Source organism: Tympanuchus pallidicinctus, unplaced genomic scaffold (assembly GCF_026119805.1).
Source record: "Tympanuchus pallidicinctus isolate F22 unplaced genomic scaffold, pur_lepc_1.0 scaffold3, whole genome shotgun sequence".
NCBI lineage: Eukaryota > Metazoa > Chordata > Aves > Galliformes > Phasianidae > Tympanuchus > Tympanuchus pallidicinctus.
In genome coordinates, this window is record NW_026294747.1 from 62,510,537 (window position 1) to 62,524,837 (window position 14,301).

General features: G+C 47.3%; 1 protein-coding gene across 1 annotated transcript in view; it reads left to right on the top strand.

The window, feature by feature from the left end:
• The first annotated feature begins 722 nt into the window (after positions 1–722).
• Positions 723–14,301, top strand: part of PTH1R (parathyroid hormone 1 receptor) — a 104,107-nt gene continuing 90,528 nt past the window's right edge. The window contains exon 1 of the mRNA XM_052695952.1: positions 723–899. Coding sequence (XP_052551912.1) covers positions 825–899 — 75 coding nt within the window. The 5' untranslated portion in view covers positions 723–824. The remainder of the gene's footprint in view (positions 900–14,301) is intronic.

Below are 14,301 nucleotides of genomic sequence, written 5' to 3' on the forward strand. Positions count from 1 at the left end.
ACACCAGCAAAAAAAAAAAAGAAAAGAAAAAGAAAAAAAAAAAAAACCCAGAGCACCGCTGTTTGCGAAAAGGTAATTGAGGAGGGAAAATATTGCCAAGTTTTCGCTATTTTTTTTTCTCCCGTAACTTTCTGCTCTGAGAGCTGCTCGTGTGGCCGAAAGAGAAGAAAAAGAAGAAAAAAAAAAAGGTGTTTTTTTTTTTTTCTCTCTCTTTCCAAACCCCTCCGAAACCCAAAAGATAAAATTACTGGATCTAAAAATAAAGCCGTGGTTTAAAGCTTCCCCCACCCTCTCCGATCTCCCACCCCTTCCACCCCTCTCTCGCCTTTCTCCCTCCCTCCCTCCCTCTCTGCCTCTTTCTGTGTGTTTGCGTTTGACAAAGAAATTATTTGAACTTCCCACTGCCTCATAAAAAGGAAACAGAAGAGAGCGGCTTTGACATATGGATGTGATTTTTCTGCTCTGAGACAGATGCACGCGGAAAACAACCAGCACCGGGGGCTGAGGAGCTGAGCGAAGCCGAAGTCGCTCCGCTTCTTCACATGGGTTCTTCCGTTGCCTTTCGGGAGCTGCCCGCATCTCCAGCCATGAGAAAGCGAAGCAAAGGACCGGGTTTTCTCGTCATGTGCCTTTCTGGCTAAAAACAAACAAACAAAAACAAACAAGCAAACAAACACCGGTTCTGGAAAGTGAGGGGGGGGTGGGGGGGGGAGTTGGAGGGAGGGAAGGAGAAGGAGAAATCATCTGCGAGAGGAGAGCTGGAAGACCTCTCCGTCCTCCAACTTCCCCGAGAGAGCGTGGATGCTGGAAGGAGCCCCTTGGATATGGGATCATATCTGGTTTATCACAGCCTGGGTTTGATCCTCTGCTGCTCCGTGCTGAGCTCGGTCTACGCTCTGGTGAGTGCCTCCCACCCTTCTTTTCTCGGCTGTTTCCTTGACGAGTAAAACCGTTCTGCTTTTTGGGGGGATTTGAGGAAGCAGAGAGCCACTTTTGCAGCCCCGGTGGCTGATCTCGCTGCTTTCCGAGCTGCTGCACCAGATGAAATTAAAAATGTCTGTGCTTCCCGGAGAGTTTGAATCACTTTTCAGTCCCTCCGGACGGGAGCGCGTGTAGTTTGACAGGGAGCTGCTCCGGGAAAGGCGTTTTGGGGGATCACTCAAAAGACACCTCCCAGGAAAGGGCGATTTTTCCTTTTTTTTTCCTTCCTTCCTCTCTGTCTCTCTGCCTCTCTGTCTCTCTCTCTGTCTCTCTCTCTCAAAAAAAAAAAAAAAAAGAAGGACGTTTAATTTTTATTTCATTACATTTCCATTTAATCTTCCTAATTTGCAAATCTGCAAAACAGTGCCTTGCTTTCCGAGATTGATTTTGGAGAGCGTGGGGACTGCAGACAGTTTACACACAGGAGCAAACTGTGAAAGTAGTATTAACCCTTTGCTCCCTGGCACTATTTTCACCTGCTCCTGTTCACACCAAGGAAGAAAAACTTTACAGAAGTGACCAAAAAGGGCTAAAGGCTGCCCAAGCTGCCTTGATGGTGGTGATGGGCAACTGGTTGAGATGCACAGACACTCTCTCACCAAAGTCCTGCCGCAGAAATCAAGTCACACAGAAATCAGCCACCAGATATCAACTCATCGCTGGGTGTGCTGCTTTGACACGTGCTTGGCTTCCTTTCTCCATCCCTGATGGAGTGGTGATGGGTGGCATCAGCATCACTTGGTCAGTTCTTGGTGTACGAAGTGGCACAGCCACCACCTGACCACCAGACACCACTCAATGCAGTGTCTGCTCTCCAGGAGGGATGGAGATCATAGAAATCATAGAATTACTACGGATGGAAATGACCTCTCAGATCATCTAGTCCTACTGGGGTGTGTTGGGAAAAGGGTTGACCCCAGTGCTGGTTCTGTTCAGGTCCTCTCCAATGGGCTGTCACATTCTTTTGGGTTTGGTAGGAACTCATGCAGGGCAGGTGGGGAGGTATTTCCCCATTTCTAGCATCGTGCTGGGGGGAAACATCAATATATGAGAATAGACAACCTCTTGGAAAACAGTCTCCGTCACAATCCATCCCGGTCTTGATCTAACTAATCTTTAACTCAAAGGCCAAAGAAAAGTGAGGGGTGCTGAGGGGCAGAAAGTGTAGGTACAGTGAGGCTTTAGTGACATCTGAGGTTTCTTCTATGTTCTTGGGTTGGGTTAGCATATCCATCACCACGGTGACTTTGCAGGCTCTGTGGGATCTGTAACACCTGCTGTCCCCATATACAGCCATAATGCTGCCAGAGTCAGCATCAAAAATCCCGTTAGGGCTGAACCAGCTCCATTAGAGCTGAGCAAACTTCAGTATCTAGAAAAGATAGGCAAGAACCGACAGCCCACCTTTACTCCCTGTCCCATTTTGGTCCCTGTCCCAGTACATCCCAGTATCACCAGAAGGCACAAGGAACAGCCAGTGAGCCATTGCTCAGTGTCTGCTATCTCCTGTAGCTGTTCAGGAACTGCAGAGTTAACCTGTGAAAAAAAACGCTGAGGGTAGCTGCAGAATGATAGGGATGGAGGGACTTAACTTAGAGCTAGACTGTGTGACAGCTTTGGCTGGGCTAAGAGCGGTACCCAGTCCTCCATCAAAGGGTCAGGAGGATTCTCTTAGAATGATGCAGTGAGTTCTTGGAACTTCAGGGCATGATTTATCTGTCTGGGGCAGGAGGATGTGAGGTTTGAAGACATGGGACTGCAGGATATGAGATTGGAGGACATGGGACTGGAGGGCATGAGGTTGGAGGTTGTGGAACTGGAGGACGTGAGTTTGTAGAGCTGTGGTTGTTGGGCTCTTTGCTGCTCAATCCTTTGCATCCCAGAGCTGATGAAGCCCAAAGCACCGTGCCTCCTAAATCTGAAGCTGTCATTCCCTTTGATCAGTAGGCAAAAGTGGCAAAAAAAGTGAGAAAGGGATGGGGAATGATGTTTCTGATGGTCTGCGCTGGTGCTGTGTGTGTGTCCCCACATTAAATCTAAGCATGGGGGGAATTCAGGCACACTTTAAATTGCAGTGGGAGTGGGTTCCATTGCAAAAGGAGTGAGTGATGCTCTGTTCTCCTCCAAACCCCCCAGCAATCTGGGGAAGCCCTCCTCCTTGCCTTTCCCCTGGAATATTCCTAATTAACACGTGCTTAAGCGGTGGCAGAAATCAGTTTATCAATTGAGTGCTTTGCACTCCAGTCTGGCAAGAAGAGGAGTAACATTTGGGTCCATTTTTCTATTTGGCGAGAGCAGCCTGAGTCTGACAACCCTGTAGATGCGGGCTTGAAAAGATGATGCATGCAAAAGGAGCTTTAAAAGTGGGTCGAACACCAGCATGAGAGGAGAAGTTCAGACTTTGGCACTGTTTTTATCAGTAAAGCACTGTCAGAACTGCTTGCAGGAAAACCTCCCCGTGTCCCTCCTCCAGCCAATACCCCCATGGTTTGCTCTGCTGAGCTGTTCAGTTCTCAGTTTCGTCCTCAGCTTGAGCCTGCTTATCTCTGTCAGAGATACTAAGAAGAATAATTTAAATATATACATAAAATAAAGCCATACTCAGATGCTGCTGCAGGATTTGGGTTGGAATAACTCAGTTTTGGGAAATGGGTAACAGCCTGAGCCAAGTGCCGAGTTCTGCATGGTTAGGAAAAGTGGGTGCAGGTGTGGGTGGAAAAAAGACACCAAGCGTTGCCTTTCTGCCATCCTCCAGTGCCTCTCAGGAGGTGCTGCCCCTCTGGAGACCGTACTTGGCCAGTAAAACGGGCTCCAGCTCTGCCTGTTGGTTCCCCAGCTCTGGCCCCTCTGCTTGGGCACTGCTGAAGTTTGGTTTTGCAGAGGAGCTGGGACGCTCCCCTGAAAATTCGGGGGGTGTCAATAAAGGATTGAGAGCCCTTTTCTTGTGGGAATTACCCAAAATGTGGACGAGCTTGGCCAGGTCATCGTCAGGACAGTTGGATTAGATGATCCTAGAGGTCTTTTCCAACCTTTATGATTCTGTGGTTCAGGAGAGTCTCAGCCCTCACTCCCAAAAGTGTCCACACCAGTGCTGATGTTGCTCTCCAGCAGGAAGGTAGGAATAAGAAAAGTTGCCCTGCTTCACCCTGGAGGAGCACCAAGTAACAGAGATCCCAAAGCTCTGCAGCAAAGCCATTGGATTAAGGAGGTGTTGGTCGATGCTTTGCTCTTTGCTTCACTCCTTGTTCATCCCTCTGATCAGAACCACCTCTTAATGTATTTGGAAAAGGAAAGGATTTTAGACTGAACCATTCATAGCTGGAAAGAAAAAAAAAAAAAACCAACAACAAACCCAAACCAACAACAACTCCCTGAGAATGGGGCCAATAGTAAAAAGAATAATCATCAAATAATCCTACACAGAGATCCTGCAAATCCTGACTACTGTCTGAATTCATTCAATAAAGACAGCCTCCAAGTGCAAGGAAACAATATCCGAAATGTTCTTTTTCTCCACACGAGCTTGGGAATGTGCCCATCCCTGCCCCTTGTATTTATGAAAGATATGGGGTTTTTTATTGTACTTTGGGATTAGCAGATATCCCTGGACTATAAAATACCTGACCGCAAAATGTAAAGCAAACAGGGCTCTGCATCAGGGCAATAGATGGGCTGTGATTTCACCCTGCAGAAGCCTAAAGCGCTCAGTGGCAAATCGGACCTGAGCAGGCTGGGGTTTGGTGCAGAGGGAACAGAGAATGCAGTGGGGCAAATATGCACGCAGAGGGTCAAGGCTTGAGGATACGAAACCTGAGGTGTGCCTTTTAGGTCCAAGCAGTTGTTTGGTTTCTGACCTCCTAGAAATAGCTCCAAAGCGCTGCTTTGGGATCAGTGGGGTTATCCTTGGGAGAGCAGTGTGTCTGCAGTCCCAGCCAGGGGTAACCCAGTTCAGACAGCTCAAGCAGGAACAGCTGTTGTCTCCATCACCAGACCACCAAGCAGCCCCTATCCTCCCATGTCCATGTGCAAAATGATGCTGAGATCCCTGCCCTGACAGCAGGAGTCGTCTCACATCTTTGCATCCATTGATTTGGCATCCGTTCTCTTCCTGGAAAAGAGAAGGCTCTGGGAAGACTTGAGGGTGGACTTTCAGTATCTAAAGGGGCTGTATGAAAAAAGGAGACAGTCTCTTTAGCAGGGTCTGTTGTGGTAGGATAAGGGGAAACGACTTCAAGCCAAAAGAGGGGAGATTTAGACTGGATGTAAGGAAAAAGCTTTTTTGCAGTAAGGACAGCAAGGCACTAGAAGAATTGCCCAGAGGGGTGATGGATGCTCCATCCCTGCAGACACCCAAGGTCAGGCTGGATGGGGCTCTGAGCACCTGATGAAGCTGTGTGTGTCCCTGTTCATTGCAAGGGAATTGAACCAGATGACCTCTACAGGCCGCTTCCAACTAAAACGATTCTATGATTCTGTAAATCTATTCCTGGGCACACCAATAAGGGGCCATTGGTGGAAGATGCTGGCTGGAGGCTTTGACCCCATAGGGATGTGCTTGGGAATTCACTGCTCAGCCACCTGATGAAACACAGTTGAAATCAGTCCCTGATCTGCAGATATTTGGGGCATAGACATACACCCATTGTGCCTTGGTTTCTCAGGAGTTGAGGATCTCCTCTGATCCAAACCCTACCTGGGAAGTGGTCCTCAGGTCCTCATCACTGCCAAGCTGCTCCATCCTCACCCCCCCACTGTTGCAAGATAGTGATGATGATCAGTGCATATTTACATGCTGATGGGACCACTTTGCTGTTCAATCCCACTGGGCTCATCAGAGACTTTTGGGCCTTGATTCCTCCCAGTTCCCTTGCTGTTGACCAAAGTGAAGACCTCAACAGGCTCAGCCAGTGTTAAAGATCAGACACCTTGCCCTGGCACTGAGAATTTGCTCTCTCCCTCTGCATCCACATGGATGCTATAATAACTGTGTGGATCTCAGCCTAAATTTCAGCTGACCTTACAAGAGCTGTTGTAACAAGGACGATCTTTGTGCTGCACATTTTGCAGGATGGTTCCATTAATGAGTGACACTTGGAGCTGAAATGCAACCAGCAGAATTCCTGCCTGGGTCTGATCCTGAGCTTGCATTTGTCATGGGAACATCCAAACTCGTGCTTGCTACACTTGGCTTGATATTAACCTGTCGTTTCCAATGAGGCCAGGCTGACCCTTATTACTAATCAGCAGGGCTCTATGCTTTGGGAGTCTCCCTTCCCTGTGGAGGCCCAGCTTGGATTGACTTCCAGAAACCTGATTTCCAAGAATGGAAAATTCTGGATGGATGACACCCTCTTATCAGGCTGTACTTTGATCCTCCTATTACACAAATCTCCCTGAGAGCACTCAGGCGATGCTTTCGTTGCTGCAATCTTCTGCAAGGCTGTCCCATCTTTCTGCCTACACATTTTTCCCTTTAGCCAGCAAAGCAGAAAGTGGACTTCTCTGCCCCTTTTCCCTCTCACTCCTCCAGCGTTCCTGGCTCGAAGCATTTCAGCAGTGCAGGGATTGTGCTATCCCTGTGTGAGAGATAAATATTTCAAGCGTTGTAGCTGGGGTGAAGGGAAGTCAAGGGGAGAAAGCCATTTATCTTCTCCTTCACTCTCTCTTGTTGGGGCAGCCTTATATTTCAGAGAACACTGGAGGGACACCAGAGTACAGACAGCAGGAAGGTGTTGGCCTGATGCTGTGACACATGAAAATAAACCCAATGAAACAGCTCAGAAAGGAGCGGTCCCACTTACCCACAACTCCACCTCCTTCTCCTCCATGAGATGATTGAACTCCCCAAGCTGGCGTGAAAATAACTCAGGATGGGAAAAGGGAAATAAATGCAGAAGGTTTGTTGCTGGGTCAGTGAATGGTGTCTGCACATCAAAGGTTTGGATGAGCTCCTGAGACACACGAGGGAAAGATTGGGTTGCACCGGTGGGGGCAATAAGGAGAGCCAGCGATGTGTGCAGCTCTACCCTGACACCACACATCATTATCCTCCAGCATAAATCCCCCCACTCCTCCTTTTGACAGATCCACACCCCGTCCCAAGCCTGCTGTGAGGTCTGCTGTAATACCTTTTGCTCTTGGCAGAAAATGCACACACACAGCAAGGTGTGAGGAGCATAGGCTTCACTGTACCTCTGAACCTCACCTCCCTCAGCCAGACTATTTAATCACGAGCACCATTCTTGGCAGAGTTTTCATCTGGGCAGATGAGCAATCTTCCAGATAACGTTCCCAAGAGCTGGTTCACGATAACACAGGGACTGGATGTGATCTCATTCTCCATTTGGGGAAAAATGAGTTTGGGCTTGTAGGCATGAGATGTGCCATCTTGCTTGGCTTCAAGACCAGGACACAGGACCCAGCCCCTTTATTTAGCAGCAAACAGGGACTTCTGAGTCTGAGAATTGGCCTGGAGACAGCACAGCCATCCAGTCCTAGCCCACCTCTCTGACTCTGACCAAAGTACAGAACAAGTTAGCCTTCAAAGTCCAAATACATTAGGAGTCTTCATGTTTTTTTCACTGTAAAAACCTCAAATATCCACCGTTTTCCAGATAATGGGCTCAACCAGGGCAGACCTGGCCTCTTGGAAAAGAAACCCCTTAGACTGGTGTATGGGGCAAGCACTGGAGATAGCAGTTGCTGTCTCAGCACCCAAGGCAGGCTGGTTATCTCACTTCTCACATGGCTGCCCCACTGTTAATCAGGGTTCCTCGATGTTATCTTTATGTCTGTCTTTCTCTCTCCAGGCATTTCTGCATATCTGTTTGCTTGGTCTTGTCACACTGAGAGCAAGAAGCAGTCACAATTGCATCTGTAAAGGCAGATTTGAAAGTCACTGTGCGTCCTTAGAAAACCTTATCTTCCCTCTACCAAGCCTTGGCTTGGGACTTAATTTCTTTTTTTTTTTTTCTTTTTCATTTCTGTGTATTTTAACAGAAAAGTGAGCATTATGCAAAACTTAGCTTATTTTTACTAGGAGTTAAGGGACAAGGTGCTCTGAAGAGGAAGTTAGGGAGTTGCAAAGTCTTGGGAGTGTAGCAGAGAACAAGTGATCATTTAACTGAGATCCAATGGAGTGTTGGGGGACTCCAACACTGTTTAGGACCACTAGTAACTCATTTAACTGCTGATCCTGTGGATCCAAACACATTAGGAAATTCCTAATCTCCTCCAGGAGAGAAATACCAGCAGCTCCTATTGTTTTGTAGTGCTACAAACCAAACTCAATCAAAGTATTGGGATGATATGCACGAACTTTGCAAGCTATTTCCATCTATCCAACTTTTATTGCCTGAACTCCCGCCTCACCTCAATGTTACCTTGACTTTCTTCTTGGCGTTTTGACTCCAGACCACTTTTCCTTTCAGACACTGAACAGTTGGAGTTAAAATAGATTTGAGAAAATGGCCATGGCAAGTGGTTGCAAGGAAATGACCTGTTTCCTCTTGCTGCACTAAAGAATAAGATCAATAAAGCAACATTATGCAGAGTATCTATTTCATGGTTAGCAGTTTCACTCAGCTCAGAGAAAATACAGGAAATTTCTTTTAAAAATAAAAGTGAGAGAGAGCTGATAAGAAGTGCTAAAAGATGCCCAATGCATACAACTTTGAAACCTTGTGTTGTGGGCTTACCAAAAGCCATCTGCTTATCAAACCTTTTCACCTTTCAGAATTGACATCAAGGTTTTCTCCAAGCCTGTGTTTTCTTGCAGTGCTCTTGAGATTATGCTGAATTAATTGCTTGTTGAAAAATGACCTCTTCAGATGAGATTGGGAACTGAGATTTAGCTCTTCCATTGCATTTCTGCATGCTTTCAGGCATTTTTTTTCGCTGTATGTGCAGTAAAGGCACAGAGGACTTGTAGGGACATTGTTTTGTGATCATGGTGGGGATGGGTTGACAGTTGGACTGGATGATCTTAGTGGTCTTTTCCCACCTTTACAATTTGATGATTCTGTGAGCGAAGGCAAGCTTGGAAAGATGGCTCATTTTTATTGTTCTTCCCAGAAAAGAATAAAAGAGACAGAGATGTCTCTATAGGTGCAGAGGTGAAAAAGTGTTCCCATTCTAAATAACCATGCTCACTAAATCATATGCCTGCAGGTGGTCAGAGGTGGTCAGATGCATTGCATCTAATGCAGACATAACTTGTTTTCACTTGAGCTGACTTACCAGAACTGTCAAGTCCCAGTAGTGTTTCCCCAGGCTAGCCACTGGATGGGGACAAAGCAGGACGTAGCTGATTTCCCATGCCTAGCTTTAGATATCAGCAATGTGTATTCATGCATCTCAGAGCTGCCTGGTGTCCTCAAGGGACCCACTCAGCCACAGAGCATCCCACCTCAGGTCATCTGTGGTTGCACCCAAAAGACACTGGGTGGGCTTGGAGGTCTCATTTCCTCAGCTAGTGAAGGCATGAGGTTTGGTGCAAAACTATTATGTATGCACACCCATACAAGTAGGCGTGTGGGCAAAACTCTGTGTCTCTGACTCATGCTGCAGCATTGTTAAATAGTCTCGGAGCATCCCAGCATATAACCCCACAGCAGAGCACCATCTTCATCTCCATTTCATTTCCCACCACGACTGGTGTTTCTCTGTCAGCCTTTCACCACCACAATGAAGTGTGTTTGTTGCTTTTTGCCTCATTCCTGGGATCAGATTTTCTCTCCGATTTGCCTTAACCTCATCATAGAAACCACAAAGCTCAAGGGGCCAGAGCATTCTGCTGGCATAAATCAGTGGTGTTCCTGTGGAGTACAGAAGGACCAAGAGTCTCATCTGATGTCAATCAGCATCACTGCAGGGAAATAAGAGAGCCAGGGGGTGATTTGGAGTAGCCCAGCTAGCACATTCTGATACTAGCCTCTTGGCCCTGGGTTGCCTCTGGATGGAAAGGGACAGGATTCTGCAAGCTGAGAGATCTGGGTCGGATGACAAGCTCCTAGATTCCACATGCTTCTCCAAACCATGTACAGCCATGCTTCAGTAGCTTCTTTTGTGGCTGGCTGCCTTGTGCAATGAATGTCTTTTTGAAAGCATTCAAAGACAAGCAATTTGGGGGAGGATCTCAGAGGGAAGGTATGTCACTCTTGCTTCTGGCTATGGAGGTGGTGGGAAGGGTGATAAGCATGCTGGTAGGCTGGATTTGACTCAAACCACAGGACAGGGCTGAATTCAGCAGTTGATTTGGGTCCATTCTGAAAGGCAGTCAAATCATAATGTTTGAATGTAGGAGATTTGAGCAAATTCATCATCAGTGTTTCAAGTAGACTGAGCAATAGACAGTTGCTTTTTCTTCTTTCCTAACTCACTTCCAATGCCGATTTCGTCATGGCATTCTTTGGTGTCATGGGCAGCATCAGTTTGATCAACAAATTGAGCTTAAGATGGTTTTTGCATATACTTTGTAGGACTGTAAATGGGAAATTAGGCCATTCAAAGTCACAGCTAATGTGTATTCCTAATTTACTCTGTCATCAGCAAAAGATGACTCAGGTTTCTGCAGGAGCAGGGGGAGGGGAGAGTGCTTCAGCTGCTGAAAATGGAACAACATCAACCCTTGTTTTTCACCCTGGTAAGGATCCAGCCCTGGTTCTGTGCCAACAAGTCTGCACACTAAGAGGATCTCCATAGGGGTCGATGTGGGTATGTGCTCAGCTGAGCTGACTCAGCTGATGGGGAGATAAGGTCTTTAAGTTACCCAGATAAGCATAACCATGGCCAAGCCAGAGGGTCAACAGACTGCCATCTACAGAGCTGGGTGGAGCCCTAGCAAACCTGGATACCCGACTCCTTTCTCAACCTCATTCCTAGATCCTGTACACCCTCTAAGAGCACCAGCCTTAGTTATTGACACCACTAGTAACTCCCCAAGAGAATCAATTATATGTTGTCTCACTGCTGTGACAGTGGTCTTTGCTTCTCTTCTGGATTTTCTTGTTCATCGCCTTCCCTTTTACCCTTTGGCAACCTTTTGTTTTTCCATGGTCTGTTGCTGGGCCCAGCTGCCAAAATGGACATCTAAGATAAAATGAAAGAGAAGAATACTTCACTGAGGTACACCTCCCTAGGATTCAGAGTTAACACCTTGTAGAGAGCAAACTAGGCAAAGATCTGTGGTTTATGCCTCCAAAGGCATCTTGTCATGAAGGCCAAGCTTCCAAGGACAATGTAAAACAGAAGGAGTCGGGAAGAGAAGGATGTTTGTTCCATCAAAGTCCCAGCACGTGCATCTTCTGCCAGCCTACATGCAACAAGGTCAGGGAATACACTACTGCAAGGCTGGCAGTCACTGGAACAGATCCCACATCTACAGATCATCCATTCCTATCTGGAAGCTTTGTATGAGACCACACTGACTTGGGTTAAAGATATCACAGCCGTATGGATGTGGACACTGTTAATGGGGACAGAGAATGAGATACAGCTGATTTATTTCCTTCCACACGACTAGTGTGGCCTCATGGACAGGGATCCCAGACTGCAGTAGATCCCACTCCATGGATGCCGAGATAAATTTGTATTGCAGCTGCATCTGAAGCATTAACAACCCTGAAACAGGGCTCTGTTAGCACCTCAAGCAGCAGCCACCAACTTGTGCTCCTGGAGCATGAAAATACCTTTATCCCTGCCAGAAGATGGATGGATACCCCCCTGCAACGTGCTCCAGGGTTGATTTGGCTCCAGGGTCACCTGCAATGGGCCTTTCTGTTCTGAGCACCCACTCCAATCTGTTTTATCTCCCATTGGGGCCACCAAAGCTTTCCTCCCCTCCAAGCTTCCCCCTACATCTCCTACACCATCTCTGCCCTCACCTCCAGGTGAGCACCATGTCAGCATCCCATATTCATGCTCCTTCCCAGTTCCAGAAGGGACAGCAGAAGGAGGAGGAAGGGGGGATGCTGGAGCTGACCGGCTGGAGTGAGGACGTCATGCCTCAGAGCAGCCTGCACAGCACTGAGGGCTTAATGTGCCGTAATCACAGAGCTGGCCTTGTTGTAACTGCACCCCGGCTCCCAGCGCTGCTGGCAGCTCCTGCACTCCCTGCTTGTGGGATTTTTTGGAACAGATGCTCCCCAAGCAAAAGGAGAGGAGCCTGAAGGGAGGAGGGGAGAGCACAGGGAGTGGGGTGTTGACCTGCTTTGGCCACAGACAGTTCTGGCCCTATCGGGAGGTGAATCGGGACATTAATCAGTATTACGGGGATTGGGACGGGGTCAGATACCTGTGGTTTGAGGCGTGCTGGCAGGGCTCAGCATTGCCAAAGTCATAATACCACACACTGCTCATGAAAGAGCAGTGCTGCGATGTTCCAGGGAGGAATGGTGCTGGGGGGAAGGGGGGGGGACGGTGATGGGCAAGGGCTAATGGGGGTGGAAGGGTAAAGGTGAAGGGAAAAGGAAAAAAGAATAGAAAGAAGACCTCTCCGTGGGTTTCCTGGCAGGAGAGCAAGAAGAGAGAGCTGCCTACTTTATAGCCTTCCTGCCAATCCTTTGCCTTGCCTCTCCTAACCTCCATGCAGAGGGCTTACTTCACATCCCTTCCCACAAGTTATGAGAGCATGCAAAATGACCAACAGCAACCAAGATGGTAGAGGAAGAAGAGAATGCAGTACCCTGTGGCTGAGACAGGAATATAGGAGATAAATCAATGAGATTCCTGTTCCTGGGAAGGTCATTTCATTGTCCCTGTGATTGAAGTTGCTTTGCCCTCCAGGGAGGGGCCTATGTGAAAAAGGGACCCTGTTGCTTCTGGCTTTCAGGTATTATAATGTCTTAAGGGAGCTCTCAAGAGTTCAGGTACAGGTCCACCAGCCTGCAGAGCTCTCCATGTTGGTTTCTCATTACATGTGGTAGGACACAATAGTTGGGCTCACAGGATGGGATATCATAGAATCCTAGAATGGCAAGGATTGGAAGAGACCTCGCAGGTCATCTAGTTCCAAACCCTTGCTGCCAGCAGGATTGCAAACCACTACATCAGTTATCACATCAGGTTGCTCAGAATCCCATCCAACCTGGCCTTGAACGCCTTCAGGGTTAGGGCACCCACGGATCTGGGGATCTTCTATGGAATTCAAGCAGTGACAGGGATATGAGACTAAGTGCATCCTCTCCATCTCCAAGGGAGGCAGTCCAGGTTCCTTCCATAGGAGGTAAATCTCCAGCAAGAATAGAGATGCTACGACACATACCTAAAGAGGAGCAAAGTCACACCACAGCATGGCTGATTTCTGTCCTTCAGACGTGCCATCAGCCACGTCCGAACATGAGGGCAGGTTGCCCTTCCAAGGCTAAGTCCAGGCCTGTTGGCTCAGCACTGCATCTTTCTCCTCTTTTTTTTTCTGTTCATTACCTTCTTTTGTTTTCATAGCTTTATTGTTGCATCTTTTAACTATGGTGGACTTTAAGCCATCCTCCTTTTTTTCTAAGACAATAATATAATTGTGTTTGCGAAATCGTGGTTAGAGATATCAGCAGGATGTTCTCAAAAGCTTCCTGGTTTCCATGAGCTCTGCATACTCTGAATTTATGGTGCTAGTTGATGCCAACAATTGGCCTTGTACATCTTTTTTCCCCTCTACTATGTAGAAAAATGCCCTTCAGACTCTGCAGTACAATGAACTGGTGAGAGTTTCAGGTGACACCCAGTGCTGTTGTGAAGAGAGGCCCTGCCTTAGGAACCCATGCGAACTAATATATTCCCACAATTATGACAGCTGCCTAAAATATCATGAGATTTTCAAAAAAGGGAAGTTCTGTATTTCTCTTCCTTTTTTCGTCCTTTAATTCTGACACTCTGGAGATAACCATCTCCAGATTCTCTCTGCTACTATACAGGGTATATGCTTGCTTTTGTTTTAAATGCAAGCTGAGTATCACCCAACACATGACTCCAGTAGCTCAGGCACAAAGAAAACCAGATTTTATAAGTATAAGATAAAGCAGTGAGAACTCACTGTTCTCTTGCTTGGCTGGCTACCCAATGTTCTTGAAGGGTAGGGACAGAGACTGCCTTGCAGTCTGGTACAGGTTCATCCCCCCTTCCTTAGGCATTCTGGGCAGGAGAATCCTCTTGCCTACTCTAAGATGTTGAGGTGTCTTCTTGGACACAGACCATGGAGCTCCAGCCAGCACAGTTTTGACCCTGGGGATCTCAATCTGTATAGACAATGAAGGATCAATTTATTTATAGATGTATAGAGGCCTCAAAGGTATCTGAAATATCTGCCAAGGGAAGGTAGATGCGGCA